Source organism: Microtus ochrogaster, chromosome 7 (genome assembly GCF_000317375.1).
Source record: "Microtus ochrogaster isolate Prairie Vole_2 chromosome 7, MicOch1.0, whole genome shotgun sequence".
NCBI classification, from domain to species: domain Eukaryota; kingdom Metazoa; phylum Chordata; class Mammalia; order Rodentia; family Cricetidae; genus Microtus; species Microtus ochrogaster.
Genome location: NC_022014.1, coordinates 32,794,875 through 32,812,326, shown reverse-complemented (window position 1 = coordinate 32,812,326; position 17,452 = coordinate 32,794,875). Strand labels below are relative to the sequence as shown.

The window sequence follows — 17,452 nt, the reverse complement described above, 5'->3', positions numbered from 1 at the left end:
AAATAAATTAAATTAAATTAAGAAACAAAAAAAAAACAACAAAAAAAAGAAACACATTTCTGATCTCAGGATAAAAATTACAAGGGACTGAATTCCCTTGAGAAGCTTGATGTAGCCAGACATGGTAGTGGAAGCTGAGGCAGGAGGATTGTGAGTTTAAGATAGGACTGAAAAGTATAGTAAAAATAAAACAAAGCAAAACCAGAAATTGTTTTGCCATGTTTTCTTGTAATCTTATGAATAAAACATTATTCTGGGGTTCATAGACTTTACCAGACTGTTTGCTGTAGTTCAAATGTGTTCCCCAAAATTCAGGAACTCCCAGGGAGCAGGTCATTGTGACTCTGCTCTGTAAATGGCTCCCATTGATATCCTGGGAGGGAATTAGTTCCCCTTAAGTGGGTCGCAGACCTGAGTTTGGTCCCACCTTTCTCTCTGGCTTTCACTTTTTCTTCCTCTTCTGTCTTCTGGCATAGGATGTCAAAGTAGTAAGGTCCAAAGCAGACTGCAGCATCATGAACCAAATAAATAGCAGTTCTTTATTGATAGCTGCTCTTCAGCACTGTTTCAGCACCAGACAATAGACTAAGACCCTGCCAAAGGCATCTATGGCACAGGAATGCTTATGCATCTCAAACAAGCCCAACCTCCCATGCCGCTAAGAGCCACACATCTTCTCTCAGTCCTTGGTTCTTCCGCCGATTTTCTCCCATCACAAGTGTTCAAGATGAATGAGATTACTGCTCTGTTAGCTCAACGAGTTAGCACGATGAATGTCACCAGTTACTGCTGAACTTGTATCTGTGCTATTTCTAGTACTGTAACTATCTGAAACCAGTCTATCAAATCATCACATGGGTAGAATTTTATGAGTAGATCTGGGAAACCTTAGACATTGCTATACAATAGACATTTTTGCATTCTAGGGCTGTAGTTATGGGTGGAGTTTGGGATATGCCTCCGGGTTCGCTGTGAATTGTGCCCACTCTTTCTGTTGCTGACGTCTGTGGACCTGATCAGCTCTGTTGGACCATGAATATGCTGAAGCCATCCTGGCCTGGCATGTCTTTTGTGTTACATTGGCATGGCATGTAGGACACTCTGAATTTTTGGCTAGTGTTTGGGAACTGATGAACCTGAGTGATAAGGATTCGCCAAAGGAATGCTAGGGTCTAGGTGAGGTTTGAAATCTCCTTTACTCAGCAACCATCATTCCCCCACCCCCATTCCATCACTTGGATATACAGAGGGAGGGTCTGGGGATAGCTACACAGAGGTGCCTGCCCCTCTGCATGGCCCATGGAAGAGCACCTGAGCACTGATGACAACGTGGCTTTTATAGCTGTGTTTCTGAGCCATGAGTATAAACTGTAGGGTTTTGGGAGCCAACAGCAATGGGCCAGGAAGAACAGAGAAGGGACTTCCCCCACTGCTCCTATGAAGCCCTCTGGAACAGAGACATCTTTTGGTGTCTCCCAGGTTTTGCCACTTGGAAGTCAGTCAGGAGGTGGAGTTCAACAAAGAACCAGAGCATGAAGGACCAAGCATGGAGTTCCCATGAGAACCCCATCAAAACAAGGTTCGAGGTGGACCAGAGGCTAGAGGATCATACTGCCTGGCAGTGGGGAGGATATGAGCGTGTATGTCCCATGCCTGGTACTCAGTGGGCGTGTCGGTGCGTATGCAAGGAGTACTGGAAGGTTCGGGTTATGATGGTCATGTGATCTCAGTGGTACACACAGGCTGACACAGTCAGGACAGATTCAGGCCACACATACCTTCAGCTGGTTCAGATAGGGTTTCCAGGTCCCGTCCATGAGGCTCTTTCGGTATTTTTTGGTAAAGAAGCCCAAGTAGGAAACGAAAGCTGTAGTAAGAAGAATATCTCCACATAATGTCCTTTCCTGCTGTTTGAAGTTCTGCACAGCCTCTGCCCACCTGACGTTTTCAGAAGCGAGTCCTCCAACCTGCCATTTAAAGGGCGGAAAGGACAGAGAAGCGTCAGATGGAGCCCACAGAGCTGTGTATTTAGTCAAGGAGCTCACATGCCATATGTCCACAGCAAGAAGGCCCAGAGAACCACTGCGAATCCTTTTCTGTCATCGGCCACGTCCTGGCTGCAGGCGACACTCCAGCACACAAGCCCCTGCTCTGTGCATTACATGGACCGTGAGATGCTAACAGGTTCTGGATGCTGGTTGCTGGGCTCTGCCCTTTCTACGTGTGGCGACAGCTATACCAGTTCTGTGGGGGTATTGTGAGGACCAAACATGTTCATGTGTGTTACCGCTCAGCATAGTGCCTGGTCTGTAAGCCATGCTAGGATTTTCTTCTTTCACCTCCCTAAGTGCTGGAGATACGTAAATAAAGTCAAGTCCACGTGCCCTGATAATTTTCCAGTGGGTGGGAAGACAGAGGTGGATTCAGACAAAAGAAGGAGTATACACCCAAGTGTGTACAAAGTACCAGAGACTGCAGAACACACCTCAGCTAACCTGGCCCATTTCTGGAGGACACCTCTCTTCTTGGGAGGAGACCATCATACATTGTGAGAGCTGGCCGAACAAGAAGTGATTGGCCAGCCCAGCATGTCCCTGTCCTGTTCTTAGACTAGAACAGTGGAGTTCAAGAATCTCTACAGAATGTTAGTAGAGACAGAGTGGTTTCAGAGCCCATATGTTCAGACATCCAGCCCAGTAACCTGGCATGGCAATGCATTTGGAGACGTCCCCATTTGATGGAGAAGGCTGTGCCGAGTTTTGGATGTCAGGTAAGGAGCTCGATGGGAGGGCGGCTAGCCAGATCTGGCCAGTTTCTTACATGTCTGCAGGGGGTCATTTTCAAATTAAACTGTTTGGTGAAACTGACCATCTCAAAGTTGCACAGCAGCCGTAACTGTAACCACCCATAACTGTAGAGACACATTTTTCTACCGGATCTCCCACCCAAACTGATGACATGCTTTGAGATGGTTTTGCACTAAGTACTCAACCAGCTCTCCTACTAAGTGCTCAGCCCGTTTCACTCTGACCTGCTTTTATGAGAACAATGTAACCAACGTCACCATATCTTGCCCTTCCCACATAATAATCAGCTTTTACAACCTAAGCTAGTGCATAGCTTTAATCCTAAATTATGTACTTCCATGCTCCTGACCCATAATAAAGTATGTGTATGTATACATGTGTATGTGTATATGTATGTAAGTATCACTGAAAGCAGCCAATGGGTTAAAACCAACTTAACAAACTATCCCACAAGCACTGAAAGCAGTGTGTTCTTGGTTGCTAAGATTTGTGTGGTTTTGAGTGCTATTCAGAGTCAGTCAAAAAACCTCTTCCCTATAAAATTCTGTTAAAGATTTCTGTTGAAAAATATTTCCCATTTCTTTCCCATATCATTGATTTATGTTCTGTTTAGTAAACACAGAACAAAGTCCTTTGTTAGGGACAGACAGACAACAGGTCCAGGTCAGATAACTACAACAGACAGGCCACAGACCACAAACTCGAGACAGAGGAGACATGGGTAAAAAAGTGGAGATTTCATACCTATGCTCATTCTTTGTCTACTTCTTCAAGAGGAAATCTATTACCCATCTTTTTTACTTTAATTTATTTATTGTTTTTAATTGAGCTATAAATTTTCCCCACCCCCTTCCTTCTTCCCGTCTCTATTTTCTGTCTTAATGCAACATCAGAGTATATAGCAACTGACACACATGTGGATTAGTGCCTTCATTAAACCACGGCTCAGTCCAGTGCTGGCTACACCACGTGGCTCCTTAAAGAAATATGGCTGTAGCTGGAATGAGGGAGGAAAGGGATTTATTATAATTCTCTTCTGTGGGAAGGGTGGTGCTGGGAGTAAAGAGAAATCACACTCAGTAGAAGCTGTTCTCCAGTCTCTGCTGCTGGATGTGAGAGAAACACAAACCATAAAGGGATTTTAAAATACTACAAATTCTTTGACCGCTCATCAAAAGTGGGATGTTCAAGTCAGGCATGGCGGCTCACTTCGGTAATCCCAAGACTCTAGGAGCTGAGGCATGAAGACTGCAAGTTTACAACCAGCCTAGACTGTAGAGTAGGAGCCCATCTCAACAACAGCAACAACACAGAGCCAGCCACAGGGCAAACATTAGAGTTATCCATCTCCTTCCTAGACTGCAGAGTGGGAGCCCATCTCAACAACAGCAACAGCACAGAGCCAGCCACAGGGAAAACATTAGAGCTACCCGTCTCCCTCCCTGAATTTGGAACTATTTCAAAGGACTAAGGCACAAGTGACTGACACTGAGCTAGACTTTGGTCCCAGGTTTTATGAGAGCGCTACACTCCACTTCCGGTCTTTCCAGACACTTACTTGTAGAGTCCCGGGGTAGGGATGGAACACATACTAGAGAGATTTCACGGGGACAGAGAGTGGCCCTTTTGAGGCCACCTTCCCAGCCTTACCTTGTCAAGGTACCTAGCAGATGAAGAAAGTTATTCTGGACTCCCCAGCCCAGCCCAATTCCAGGCCTGAAGAACCTTGAATTTTTCAGGCATGGAGATCACCAAGTAAGCTAAATTCTACCCAAAGCCCTGCCCTGACAAAAGTGTGAAATATTGTAGAATGGTTACTGTAGTATTTTTTTAAAAACTGTTTGGTTTAATGCATTCCTTTGAAACAAGACGGAAGTATCATTAGTGTGAATCTTATAAACGGCCTGGACTGTGAAGCCCTCCAACACTGAGCCCTAGCAGACAAATTCAGGGGACACAAAGAGCCGCTTTAACCCCTTCAGTACTTTCCTCTGGTCCCACCCCCACCAACACCAGCTCTCTCCTGCCCCAACCAAGGATAGAATATCTACACTTGCTCCTGAGTTAATTTTTTTTGGGGGGTGGGTGGGTGATTTGTTATATTGTAATAGATACCCAAACATAAACATCTTTGTCCTGACATTTAGACTTGTTTTCTCAGGAAGGCCAGAGCCTTTTCCATCTCTCCCATATATCCTTAGGTGTACACATAGGTGTCCACAGATAAGGTCACACTGGGAAATGTTCAGAATCAGTCAGTTTCATTCCTTTCTGCTTCGCTGTCCCCAATCTTACAGCTTATGATCAAGTATTACATGGACAGGAGCTCTGGAATTGACCCACAAAAGGCTAACTTCTCTGGCCCATGCATATCCAAGGAGTAAGGCCACATCTGCAGCAGCCGTCTAGGGGGTCCAGCATACCTTTTTTTTTTTTTTTTTGGTTTTTCGAGACAAGGTTTCTCTGTGGTTTTGGAGCCTGTCCTGGAACTAGCTCTTGTAGACCAGGCTGGTCTCAAACTCTAACTACCTCCTTACGGAATCAGCTTTGAGCAGAGAAGTCTGAGTACCCATACTTGTCAGGTGTCAGGTCCCTGTAACTGGGCACATTTCCACATTTCGATGCCACCCCGCCCCCCCCCCCCCCTCACCAAGGCCAGTCAAAGTCGCCCTGAGGGGAGCTCTTCTAGTCACATTCCTGGGGCACTTGACAAACTGCTAATGTAGTCAGAGCTCAGACTCACCAGGCGGTTCGCAAGGGAGATGGTGCCTGCGGTCACTTCAGCTTCTTGCTGACACCGGAGTTTCTCTGCTGTCGCCTTCTCAAACTTGGCTGTGAGCTTCGCCAGGTTTTCGTTAAGGTGCTGTTGAGGAAGGGACGCAAAGTTGGTCGGTAATTCCAGGCCATCGCTAGTGGTTCTGAGATAAGGCTTTATAAGAGGACTCTGAAGGGCATGCTGGATAGGGGAAAGCCCAGAGACCAAGGGATGCTGGGTAGAGAAAGGTCCAGAGACTAAGGTCAGTAAGAAAGCAGGTGGAAAGGAAGCCACATGAAGGGTGACCCCAGAGACAACCTCAGCCTCTTCCTGCAGGCAGAGCCTGGGATGAAAGCCCAGAGATATGTGATCAAAGCTGAGGCTTGTATAAAGGCGATGAGGCGAGATAGGCATGGAGCAGAGAAAAGGGAGAGAAAAAGTCCCACCTCTCCTTGGGGAAAGGGGTTCCAGTGAGTTTCACAAGCACAGGTGTTGATGTTGGAGGCAAAAGCAGACCACAACTGGAGAAGCAAGAATATAACTGGGAGACCGGGCGGGGGTGGGGTGGAGGTGGGACGTGGGAGTGCCACCTACAGGATGGACCACGCTGGGCTGAGGCTGGGCTGGCCTTCTTTGGTTAGAGCTTACTTAGCCCTCACCTATTCTCCCCCATCATAAAGGGCAGGATGTGTTTCAGAAAAGACATAGCTTCATTTTTTTCCCTCTGAATTTATCAAGAATTAAGAACAGAAACAAGATACTTGTCACTGTTAGAGTGTACATTCACATAGGTGAAGACACAGGGACACACAGCAGATACCTCTGCACATGCTCTGTATATATGCAGTAATGGAAGTCTAAGCAGCGTTGTGGGCCCTTGCTAAGGTGTCTGAGCTCACACAACCAGCACTTTAAAAAGCAGCCAGCATTGGATTAATGATAGTGGACTGAACACACCCATCGCCTCTTCTTCTTCCCAGGCAATCACTCAAGTTAGTAGGAAGGAACTGCAATAGGCATAAGCTTTGCCCACCATATGAGTCAACGTTAGGAGTGAGAGAGTCCAGCAGATGGTGGAAGACCATGCCAGTGGAGCTGCTGGATGGCTGGAGATGGACAGAGGAGCCTGTGGCTTCCTCAGGTCGCCACGAAGGCTATTCACCTGCAGAGCCTCCACCAACTGGAGATTCTGGAAGTGTGATTGGGTGGGTGGTAAGAAGAAGGACTAACTGGAAGCCTATTGGTACCCCTAACTGTAGATGGAGTGGTGGGCCGCTTCCCACTGCCCAGGAGGGCTCCCGGCCACCAGCTAGTTTTACCCAAAATAATTACACAGAAACTGTATTCTTTTAAACACTGCTTGGCCCATTAGCTCTAACCTCTTACTGGCTAACTCTCACATCTTGATTAACCCATTTCTATTAATGAGTGTAGCACCATGACGTGGTGGCTTACCGGGAAGGATCTTAACCTGAGTCCATCTTGGAGAGGAGAGCTATAGCATCTGCCTCACTTCCCTTCTTCCCAGCATTCTGTTCTGTCTACTCTGCCTATCTAAGCTGCTGCCTATCAAAGGCCAAGGCAGTTTCTTTATTAACCAATGAAAGTAACACATAGACAGATGACCCTCCTACATCACCCAACAAGTATCTCTATCCAAATGTAGAAGGCATCATTACCGTGAAGGAGAAATTCTAGCACTTAGGATGCATCCAGCATAGCTCATCTGATCTTAGAAATAAATCTTATCAGTCAGCCCCGCCTTTATCTACAGAGACAATATCAGCTCTTTAAAAAGGTATCTTTCAATTGTTGATATTTTCGTACTTATATACAGTGCGTGGTGACCGTATTCATTCTACCCGACTATTTTCTCGTATCCCCCATTCCTGCTGCCCCCCTTCTCCATGCTCTCCCCCTCCAGCTTCCATGTCTCTGTAAGTTTTCTACAGCTGCTGTGTGTTCATTAACGCAGTGGCCATGCCATCTCCTTAGCTTCCCCTGAGAAACGACAACGGACAGACAGTGTTAGCAAATGCCTACATTAAGGTAGACAAGAGGAGAAAGACAGGGCTCCCAATAGCAACAAGAACAGCACTAAAGGCCTCGGGACCAGTCCTCAGAGAGGTCCAAGATGGTTCAGCTATAACACGAGACCAGCATTTTATTAGATGGAGACGAGAATGAAACCAGTATCAGGAAACACCAGTTTATTGTTAATGTAAACTAACAAGAGTAATTGGAATGTGGGTGAGAAAGGTGAACTCAGAAACCGTGCAAGGCTTCAGAAATCTCCCAGTAAGCCTGAGAAAATGAACAGTGGCAGAAACGTGAGGGAAAATAGAGGACAGAGTTAGGAGGTTCAACGTTTGATGTACTTGTAGTGCAGAAGATAGGATTACAAAGAAAATGGAAGGGGGAATGCCGGAGAAGAAAGCAAAAATAGCATGTCAGGGCTGAAGACAGTAGGTCCCCCATGTCAGCATGAATAACATAAAAGAATGGGATATTAGAAACGTGTGATATGAAAAAGAGGGAGCCGTAGTGAGGCGGAAGGCGTTAAGTAAAGATCAAAGTTGGGAAGGGGATAGGGGAGGCAAGAGGGTGGGATTGGGGTTATCTCAAACTGGGAAGGCATGAAAAAGCCATATGGAAACCTACTATTCTATAAGATTATTAAATATATAATTCATGTGTTTATAAATTATTTATATAGTTCTAATTATTAACATATAATTTAAGAATTTGAAAGGAGACACCTTGCATTGGGTGAATAATACTCTCAGAAACCATTGGTTATTAAGTGAAAATCGAAATGCCTTCCTAAGTGCCATTGATCAGGAAGGCCACAGGGACCATCCACAACAATGCAGGTTATTGCCGTTTCTCTTTATTGCACACTAGAACTAGATGGTGAGACCCTAGTGCTGAAGATACCTAAACTTTGTAGGCTGAAGAGCGTCAAGCTGTAACTGACCTGGAAGCTTCCTCCCCGCTGGCCAGCTTTCAGAGTCCTAGAAGGTGCCAAGCAGACTGCTGGGAGGGAAAAGTCATTAGTACCCTTACCCAGCTGTGAACCTTTCAAACTACAACAACAACCTGCGAAACAAGATGCACCCACTGGCGCAATAATGACATGGCTGCTATGGGGGTGGCTAGCTGCCTTCTGATTGGATCTGAGGCCCACTCCACAGGAGGGAACTCATACCTTGGACTGTAAGCCTAGGCAAAACTCCAGGACGGAGGAGGTCATAGGTTCTGAGCAGGGGAACCTACTGCTGTTGTTTTGCTGAATGGACATGTTATTGAGTTATCTTCTAAATATTTATGTTCGTGCTCATGGATTATGCTGTGGTTAAGCTTGATCAGAGAAGCTTCTATTTGCGGTGGGTGGTGGTCAACACAGAGACTCTTAACTGAGTGACTGATGAGTAATGAGCCCTAAAAGGGACATTGACAGTGCCTCCTCTGGGACTCAGGGAACACAGCAGAAGGGGTGTGTGTGCGTGCGTGTGTGTGTGTGTGCTGACGCAGGGAGGCAGAAGAATGTAAAAACCAGAAGATGGGCAATTGCGCTGAGAAATGTTGTCTTCCGGACATGACATGGTTGTTCTACTTGAACTCAGAGTAGTTGTGGTTACCTGCACAGGGCCTGTCTGAGACTGAGCCTGTCACCGTCTTACCATGAATGAGAGAGGGGCTGGTGAGGCTCCATCCTTCTCCCGTGTTCTATTGTCAGTTAATGGTCCCTGGGGGGAGGAGCTGTCATTTTCTTCAAAAATGTAACCACTGGTAAGTTTCCCATGCCAGTAAGTAACCCCATCTATGCTCATCCAAACAACCCTAGTTAAACTCAATGGGCCAGGCGCGCGCGCGCGCACACACACACACACACACACACGCAAGCACGCATGCACACACGCACGCACGCACACACACACAGAAATAGGATCGGGGAGCAGGAAGGTTTCAGTGGAAAAGAAAGAGCTAAGAAAGGCAATAAGGGATATGCTAAAATGATCAACATTCATCAATGCAAGTATGAAATTGTGAAGAGATAATAAAGAATGAAAGCTAAGTACATCAGTGGTGGACATCAGGAGCTACGGATAATAAGAAGGTCAAAGGCTTCTGGAAATGTGGGCAGCACAAGGGTCAGGAGGTTGACAGCTCCGCAGACTAGATCACAGAGTGTTCGGCATTTTAAGGAAAAAAAATGAATAATCCAGATTTCCAGTCTGCAAAGTTTTGACTTGGGTTTGTTAGCAAAATAAATGCATTACCAGACTGTAGCTGTAATTTACTTCCCCTTAACCCTTTACTTCCAGGGAATGTGACTTGAGGGTGGGATACAACAAAATAAAACAATAGACCAAGAAAGGAGGCGTTATGGGGTTCTGACATCATTGAAGCAAGCTCAAGAAATAAATCAGTGGTCCTTGCTTACCCTCAACACTGACTGGAGCCCTGAACTAGGAACAAGGGAGACAGATACCAGAGACAATGACCTGATAGAGCACCTGGCTGGGTGGAGAATGGATAAGTAATGGCAGCTACATACAAGCAAATCATGGATGAAAACCAATAAAGGAAGATAGAAACCCCACAGGGGAAAAGAGACTGTTATATAAAAAGGAAGTCAGGAGATAAAGGTTCAGTGGTTGAGAGCATTTGTTGCTATTGCAGCTGACCCAGGTTTTATTCCAGCACCTACGTGATAGGCCACAACCAGTTACAACTCCAGTTACAGGGGATTTGACACCTTCTTCTGATCCCTGAGGACAACTGGGTACATGCATAGTGCATATATATGTAGGCAAACATGCATAACACATAAAATAAAAATATTTTTTTTTATTGAGAAAAGGAAAAAAAAACAAGTTTCCACCTCCTCCCAGCCTCCCATTTCCCTCCCCCTCCTCCCACCCTTCCCCCAAAAATATTTTTTTAAAAAGAAAATATAGTGTATCACTTAAATCTACTGTAATCAATAGAGATGTTCACTTAATATAAATGGAAGTTATTGATTTTTTAATTTTTCGTGAATCAGTCTATGGGCAGAGATAGTTTTGGTTACAGAAGCCAATGTAGATAGTTTTGGCCATGGCAATCACAAGGCAGAAATGATGATGAAGTAGGGACACAGGAGTATGAGAGAAGAGCAGAAGTTTGGGATGGTTGACAGTTTCATCCTGAAAGATGAGGCTGCCAGGGAGCCACCTCCACGCAATGGGAGCAAGAATAAAGAAGATGTTATCTAAAACCAGTTGTCATAAATTTTCTGGGAAGATGTCAAAATCAACAATTTAGACCAGTCAGGTATCGGAATAAGACCCAGGGAGTAGAAATATCAGTCTAGCATAAGGACAGAAGTTGAATGTTCCAATGAACAGAACAAGAAGATGCTGAGAATCATGAGTTCAGTCTTAGGAAACAGGCACTGATGGGGCTGACGACAAAATGCAACACGGCCCTTCACTCCAATATGAAGACATTAGCTAATTGCAGGCAGTGAATGATATAGAGGAATCTTTTGATTATTTGTATCATGGCCAGAAATCAGATTTCTATGTACATTTTCTGATATTTTCAATATTAGCAACTGTCTTAGTCACTGTTCTACTGATATGAAGAGACACCATAACCCAGGGAACTCTTTCTTATAAAAGAAAGCATTTTATTGGGGGCTTGCTTACAGTTTCAAAGATTTAGTTCACTATCATCATGACAGGGAGCATGGGGGCAAGCAGGTGTGGAGCTGGAGAAGTAGCTGAGAGCTCTGCATCCTGATGTGCAGGCAGCAGGATGTGTGTGTGTGTGTGTGTGTGTGTGTGTGTGAGAGAGAGAGAGAGAGAGAGAGAGAGAGAGAGAGAGAGAGTTGTAGTGATATTTCCTTTGTATTTTAATAAATGAGCCTTGCCTGAATATCAGAACACAAAACTGCCGCACTAGTCAGCCATACAGGCCGGGCAGTGCTGGCACACACCTTTAATCCCAGCAGCCACACTGGTTAGCATAGAGGCTGGGCAGCAGTGGTGCATACACGCCCTCAATTCCAGTATTAGAGAGGAATATAGGGTGGGCTGAGACAGGAACTTGTGCTCTTTCACTCTGAAGATTTCACAGAGGTAAGAGCTCTCTAGTGGTTTGACTGCTTTGCTTTTCTGATCTTCCAGGTTGAACCCCAATATCTGTCTCTGGGCTTTTATTATCTGTGTTACAGAGAAGACACTGGGTGCCTATCATGAGCTTTTGAAAGCTCAAAGCCCACACCCTGTGACACACTTCACCAAAGCCACACCTTCCAATCCTTCTCAAATAGTGCCACTGCCTGATGACTAATCATTCAAATACATGAGCCTATGGGGGTCATTCTTATTCAAGCCTCCACAACTGTGGAGTAGGCTTTGAGGTTCCAAAAGTCCATGCGTTCCCAGTCCCTCTCCCTCTCCCTGGGAGATCAGGGTGCAAAGTTTTCAGCTGCTGCTCTAGTACCATGCCTGTCTGCGCCCTGACATGGTGATCATGAGCTAACTCTCTAAACTGTCAGCCATCCCCCAGTTAAATGCTTTCTTTTATAAGAGTTGCTTTGGTCATGGTGTCTCTCCACAATGACAGAATATTAACTAAGACCTAACAGCTTCTTATGTCATCTGCAAATATGAGATAGAGGCCTGAGGAGACAGTTCAGCTGCTATGTAGCAGGCTCCGAGATAGTCTTAACTGCTCAAAGCAGACCCAAGAATTAAAAGAGGGCTGTTGCTTCTTATGAAGACCTTTCTCTACCACTTGATATTTTCCCTGCTCTATGAAAATATTCAACTTGTTCTTATTGATGCATTATAAATTGTAATGTCTATATACGCTTATTGCATAAAATGAGAACTAGATGATCAAACAAAAACCATCCACCATTTAGAGACCAAACACAGTTAACAAAGCGTGTGTGTGTGTGTGTGTGTGAGTGAGTGAGTGAGTGTACACATTTGAAAGTGTGAATATACATACATGAATGGAGAAGGCTGTAGTGACCTTAGCAGCATCTGGAGAGGCATCTCCTTGGCCCAGGTGGGCTTCCATGAAAAGGATGGGTGCTGCCTCTTTCTCTCTGATGCAGTAGGAAGCGCGTGGTCATGTTCTTGGACTGTTAATAGGTGAATGTATAAGCACAGGAAGGAGAGGAGCTTGTTAAAAGCCGAAAATATTGTGGCTGAAAAGAAACGTTTCCTATGGTAGCCAATTGTTCTCAGCCCATTCATCTTACATTCCCAGGTTGAGTGGGCCCGTCATGTGAACTGACTGCTGGAAAGGTATAAATATTTTTAAACATCCCCTCCGTACCAAATGTTCCTTTAGTTAAAATAACTGGAGTAAAATGTCTTTTAAAATTCAGTTCTTTATACTTTTCTGGGAGAGACTGAACAATATAAAAAATGTTAGGAAGTCTGTCCCCTGCCTTTTCCCCAAAGCTGCAATGGGGTTGCTAAGGTGTTTTGTACTAGTGGAAGGCTGGTTATGGCCGTTACCGCCTCTTCTAAGGAAATGGTCCATGAATAATATCCAGGTTTAGAATGCAGGTATTTAGAGGAGATTTGTTTCTTCACCCAAGTTATTATTGCTATTTATCAAGATGTTATAGATTGACCCTCTTAAATATGTTAGCGTGAGCTATGTCCCCAGACTCGAGGATTTATATTACACAGAGAGGCTGTTTGCAATGATCTTCCACCTAGAGTTTTCATGTGCCTGTTGTCACCTAACCATCAAGAAATCAGTGCCACATGAGCTATGTAGTACATCTCCAATCCACCTCCTCAGTTTGTAAAACCTGCTTTATCATCCCTACACAGTCACAGTAAGAATCGTGTTTGCCTGGCAGGCATATGGAGGAACTAGACATCCAGAACACTGTTGGGACCGCACTTGATCCTGGCAATAACTGAGCTAATGCATGTGGTTGGATGTGTGTGTGTGATTGATAGCACAGAAAGTATGTGTGTGTGGGGGACAACAATGGCGATCACGGTCCCTAAGGCCTTTCTTGCTGTTTTCTTTGTCACAGGCTGCCTCTGGCTCATGCTCCATCCCCAGGATAATCCCTGGAGGCAGATACTATTATTCAGTCTGCTTTCCTTCAGAGAGCTACAGTCTGGGCACTCTGAAGACACAAGAAGTAACTATTACAGTTGAGATCGAAGACAGGGTCTGTTGAGATGGGTACGTTACTTATTTATTTGTAAATTTTTTAAATAATTTTTTCACATAATATATTTTGATGATATTCTCCCCTCTCTCCTGACTCCTCTCAGGTTCTTTTCACCTCCCTAGCCAAGCCAACTTCATGTTCTTTTTCCTTCTCTCATTCTCTTGGAAAAAAGCAAAACAGGAAAAACAACAAAAATCAGTTGGATAAAAAAAAAATAGCAAAGCAAATGAAAAAAGTGGACAAAACCCACAAAACATGACTTGAGTTCATTTTCTGATGGCCAGCTTGGCTCACCCCGGAGTGTGGCTGTTATACCCAGTGACACTCCCCTAGGGAAAACTCGTTCTCCCTTTCCCAGCAGGTCTCTGTAGCTAATAGCTTCCTGGCTAGGTGTGGGACTTCACGGAGAAGGACAGATTTTCAGCTATGCTACCCTCTGATGACTACCTCTCACTTTGCTAATTTTTAATCTTCTTTTTGGCTAAAATTCTAGCCTAGGGCATCATGTGTGCCAGACAAGAACTCTACCAAGTTGCCTGTGCTCTACCCAGCCGGGTAGCATCCATTTCGATGGTAAAAGAGAAACTCAAAGGCAATTCTCTCTCTAGAACAGTGGTTCTCAACCCTCCTAATACTGTGACCCTTTAATACAGTTCTTCATGTTGCAGTGACCCCCAACCATAAAATTACTTCCATTGCTACTTCATAACTGTCATTTTGCTGTTATGAATTGTGATGTAAATATACGATACACAGGATATCTGGCATGTAACTCCTGTGGAAGGGCCATTTGACCCCCAGGTTGTGAACTGCTGCTCTAGTCATTATAAAACAACCCCTCGCATTTGAGTGAAGCAGACTTAATGATGTACGGTGTTTGTAAATGCTAACAAACCTCACATGGGGCAAGGACCACACTTAATCTCATTATGTAGCCCAGGCTGGCCTCAAACTCATGATCCCCATCTCTAGCCTCCTGAGTGCTGGGACTGCATAACGATGACTTGCTTTCAAAAACTTCATAGGACAATGAGGTTCTCACACACCCTCTTTATACCGCAGAAAGTGGGGGAGACTGACAATTGGTCAGAGGTGAAGTCAAGACAGTTCTAACCACATTTTAGGGGAGAAGGGAACCTCAAAGCCTTAACCTTTTGCTCTTTACTATCGAAAGTACAACAGCATTTAATTCATATTTGACTGACAAAGGAGCAGCCGGACCGCCATTGATGCTACTCTTAGTCTGCTATGTGTCTCTGGGTCACTTCTTTCTTCATAGGAGATCAATACGTGCCCAGCCCCCTTTTGTGCCCAGAGCTATGTATCAATTGCCCAGTGGGTTTTTCTTATTCAATCTATGTGTGTTGGAGAAAGAAATGTAAAAACTGTCCCAGTGGAAAAGGGATAAAATTTTGCATGAACCTTTGATTTCTCCTTAGGCATTGTATTGTCAGGTTCTGGCAGTGGTCAGAGGGTGCTGTGCACTCTATAGGTTGACAGCATTGGGCGAGGGGGGGGGTTCTAGGTTCACTTACAGTAATCTTGGCTTTGATGGCTGCCAGTTTCTCCTGGGCAGCTGCGAGGTCTGAGGTGGCTTTGTTCAGAGCTTGGCGCTTTGGTTCCACGTCACAGAAGACCTCGTAGAACCTCACAATGTTTATGACCCAAGAGCAGAGGCCCGCAGCTGCATAGGACTTGGTGGCCACAAGCTCCGGGTTGAAGGCAGGGTCTTGGAGATAGGGCCTGATGGCTTTGAGGCAATTCTCATGGATGTTTTCCTTGTCAAAGTGGATTAGGGAATCCAGGAAGCTGTCTACCTTGGCCATGGCGATCTTGGCAGCCTTCCAGCTGCGGTCCTTGGGCACCTTGCCCCCTGGGGCCATGAGTACCATTACTGCAGCGCTGACATTGCTGACGGCCAGAGGCGGGGAACCAAATGTCTTCAGCTCTGTCAGGTTGGTCTGAGAAGAGAGGAAGAGGCTGTTAGAGGAAAATGGATGAGTTCTCTTTGTCCTGGGCCGCTAATGGAGTTAGGCTGTGGAGTGATCAATCTGAAAGGGTTGCTTTGAAGCTTGCAGCAGCCCTCTGAATTTTAAATATCATGACTCATCAAAGGGAAAACAGAGTGACTCCCCAGTGACTGCAGACTTCCCTGAATGGTTACCAGAGACTCAGCTATGTCCCTCCAGCACGAAGTGACTTACGGCCCATTAGAAACACACCATTATTTCACATCTAGCGGAGAAATAAAAGGATGCCAATATACTCTGAAACATGCAGCATGACATGAATAAAAGATAAGGTTATTATAAATTAATTTCCATCTTGGATTGAAGAGGATCGCACTGAAACTCAACTGTTTTTTTTTCCTTCCTTTAATTAAACTGCTGTCTTCCCTGAGCTCATTCTAAATACACTTGACTGTCCTGAATGCATAGTGGGGTTTCTGCCAAGAAATAATTCAGACAGAAAGCCAGAGGTGGCCTGAGAGTCAGCTGCCTCTGACTGGTCCCAGGTGTGTCCTTTGCTACAGAAAGATGTTGACCTTGACCCCAGGCCTCAGTGCCCTCATCTATAACCCAGAAGTGTTGACTCTGACACTTAGGCTTCCCAGCTCCTCTATAACCTGGAATTGGAGCGTCACTCATCTGGACATGGAATTGTGGCTGCCAGGGATGAGCATGTGAAGCTGATCAAGGCAGGCTGTAGCATCGACTGAGAAGGATCAGCACGCCTATTCTTGCAATGGTGGTTTTTAAAGTGGGGTGGGGAGGATCTTATTTTCAAAGTTTAAGACCTGCAAATGAACTTGAACTGTTCTGGAGATTGGAAACCCACAGCGAGGGGGGCGGGGAGGGTGTTAGTCTGGTACCTGAAAGTAGGTGTGGGGGGAGATGCCACATTTACTTCTTTTCGAATTAAAAAATTGCTTTTAACTGAAAAATAATTACATCACTTCCTCCTTCCCTTTCCTCCCTCCAGTTTCTTGCTCAGATACTTTCCCTCAGAATCTTCCCACAACCTCTGTCAAGTTTTTTTTTGTTGTTGTTGTTTTTTGTTTTTTTTTTTTTCGAGACAGGGTTTCTCTGTGGCTTTGGAGCCTGTCCTGGAACTAGCTCTGTAGACCCATGCTGGTCTCGAACTCCCAAAGATCCCCCTGCCTCTGCCTCCCGAGTGCTGGGATTAAAGGCGTGCGCCACCATCGCCCGGCCTCAACCTCTGTCAAGTAGACATCCTCTTTTTCTCTGATTATATTTGTGTGTGTATATGTGTAAACATATATAAATAGAACCTGATGATGAGCCCCTTTATTGGTTGTCCAGTCCAGAGTCATCAGCCTTGAAGCCATATACACACAAACACCAGAAATGGACTCAATAGGTCACATTCACTCTTGAACTCTTCTCATATTAGATCATCAAACTCTTGGCAGCAGGAGTTAACAACACACAAACACAAGTGGGAGCTAGCATGGGTGGGGACGTGTCTTGAGGAGCCGAGGGAGGGTACAGTAAGGAAGCACAAACTGGAGCAAGAATCTTCACCCCCTAAACTAGTAAATTAGGCATAGCCAATGGGTGGAATAGAAAACATGTATGAAGATATAGGAGGTGAAGAACCCAATATAGGAGGTAAAGAACCCAATATAGGAGGTGAAGAAGAACCCAATATAGGAGGTGAAGA

The 17,452-nt window shown here is 45.1% G+C and overlaps 1 protein-coding gene across 1 annotated transcript in view; it reads right to left on the bottom strand.

The window, feature by feature from the left end:
- The window catches only part of Dnah9 (dynein axonemal heavy chain 9), a 333,793-nt gene that overhangs the window by 85,535 nt on the left and 230,806 nt on the right, over positions 1 to 17,452 (bottom strand). The window contains exons 50-52 of the mRNA XM_005349858.2: positions 15,304 to 15,729; positions 5,551 to 5,670; positions 1,779 to 1,967 (exon numbers count right to left, since the gene is read on the bottom strand). Of these exons, the coding sequence (XP_005349915.1) occupies positions 1,779 to 1,967; positions 5,551 to 5,670; positions 15,304 to 15,729 (735 nt within the window). The remainder of the gene's footprint in view (positions 1 to 1,778; positions 1,968 to 5,550; positions 5,671 to 15,303; positions 15,730 to 17,452) is intronic.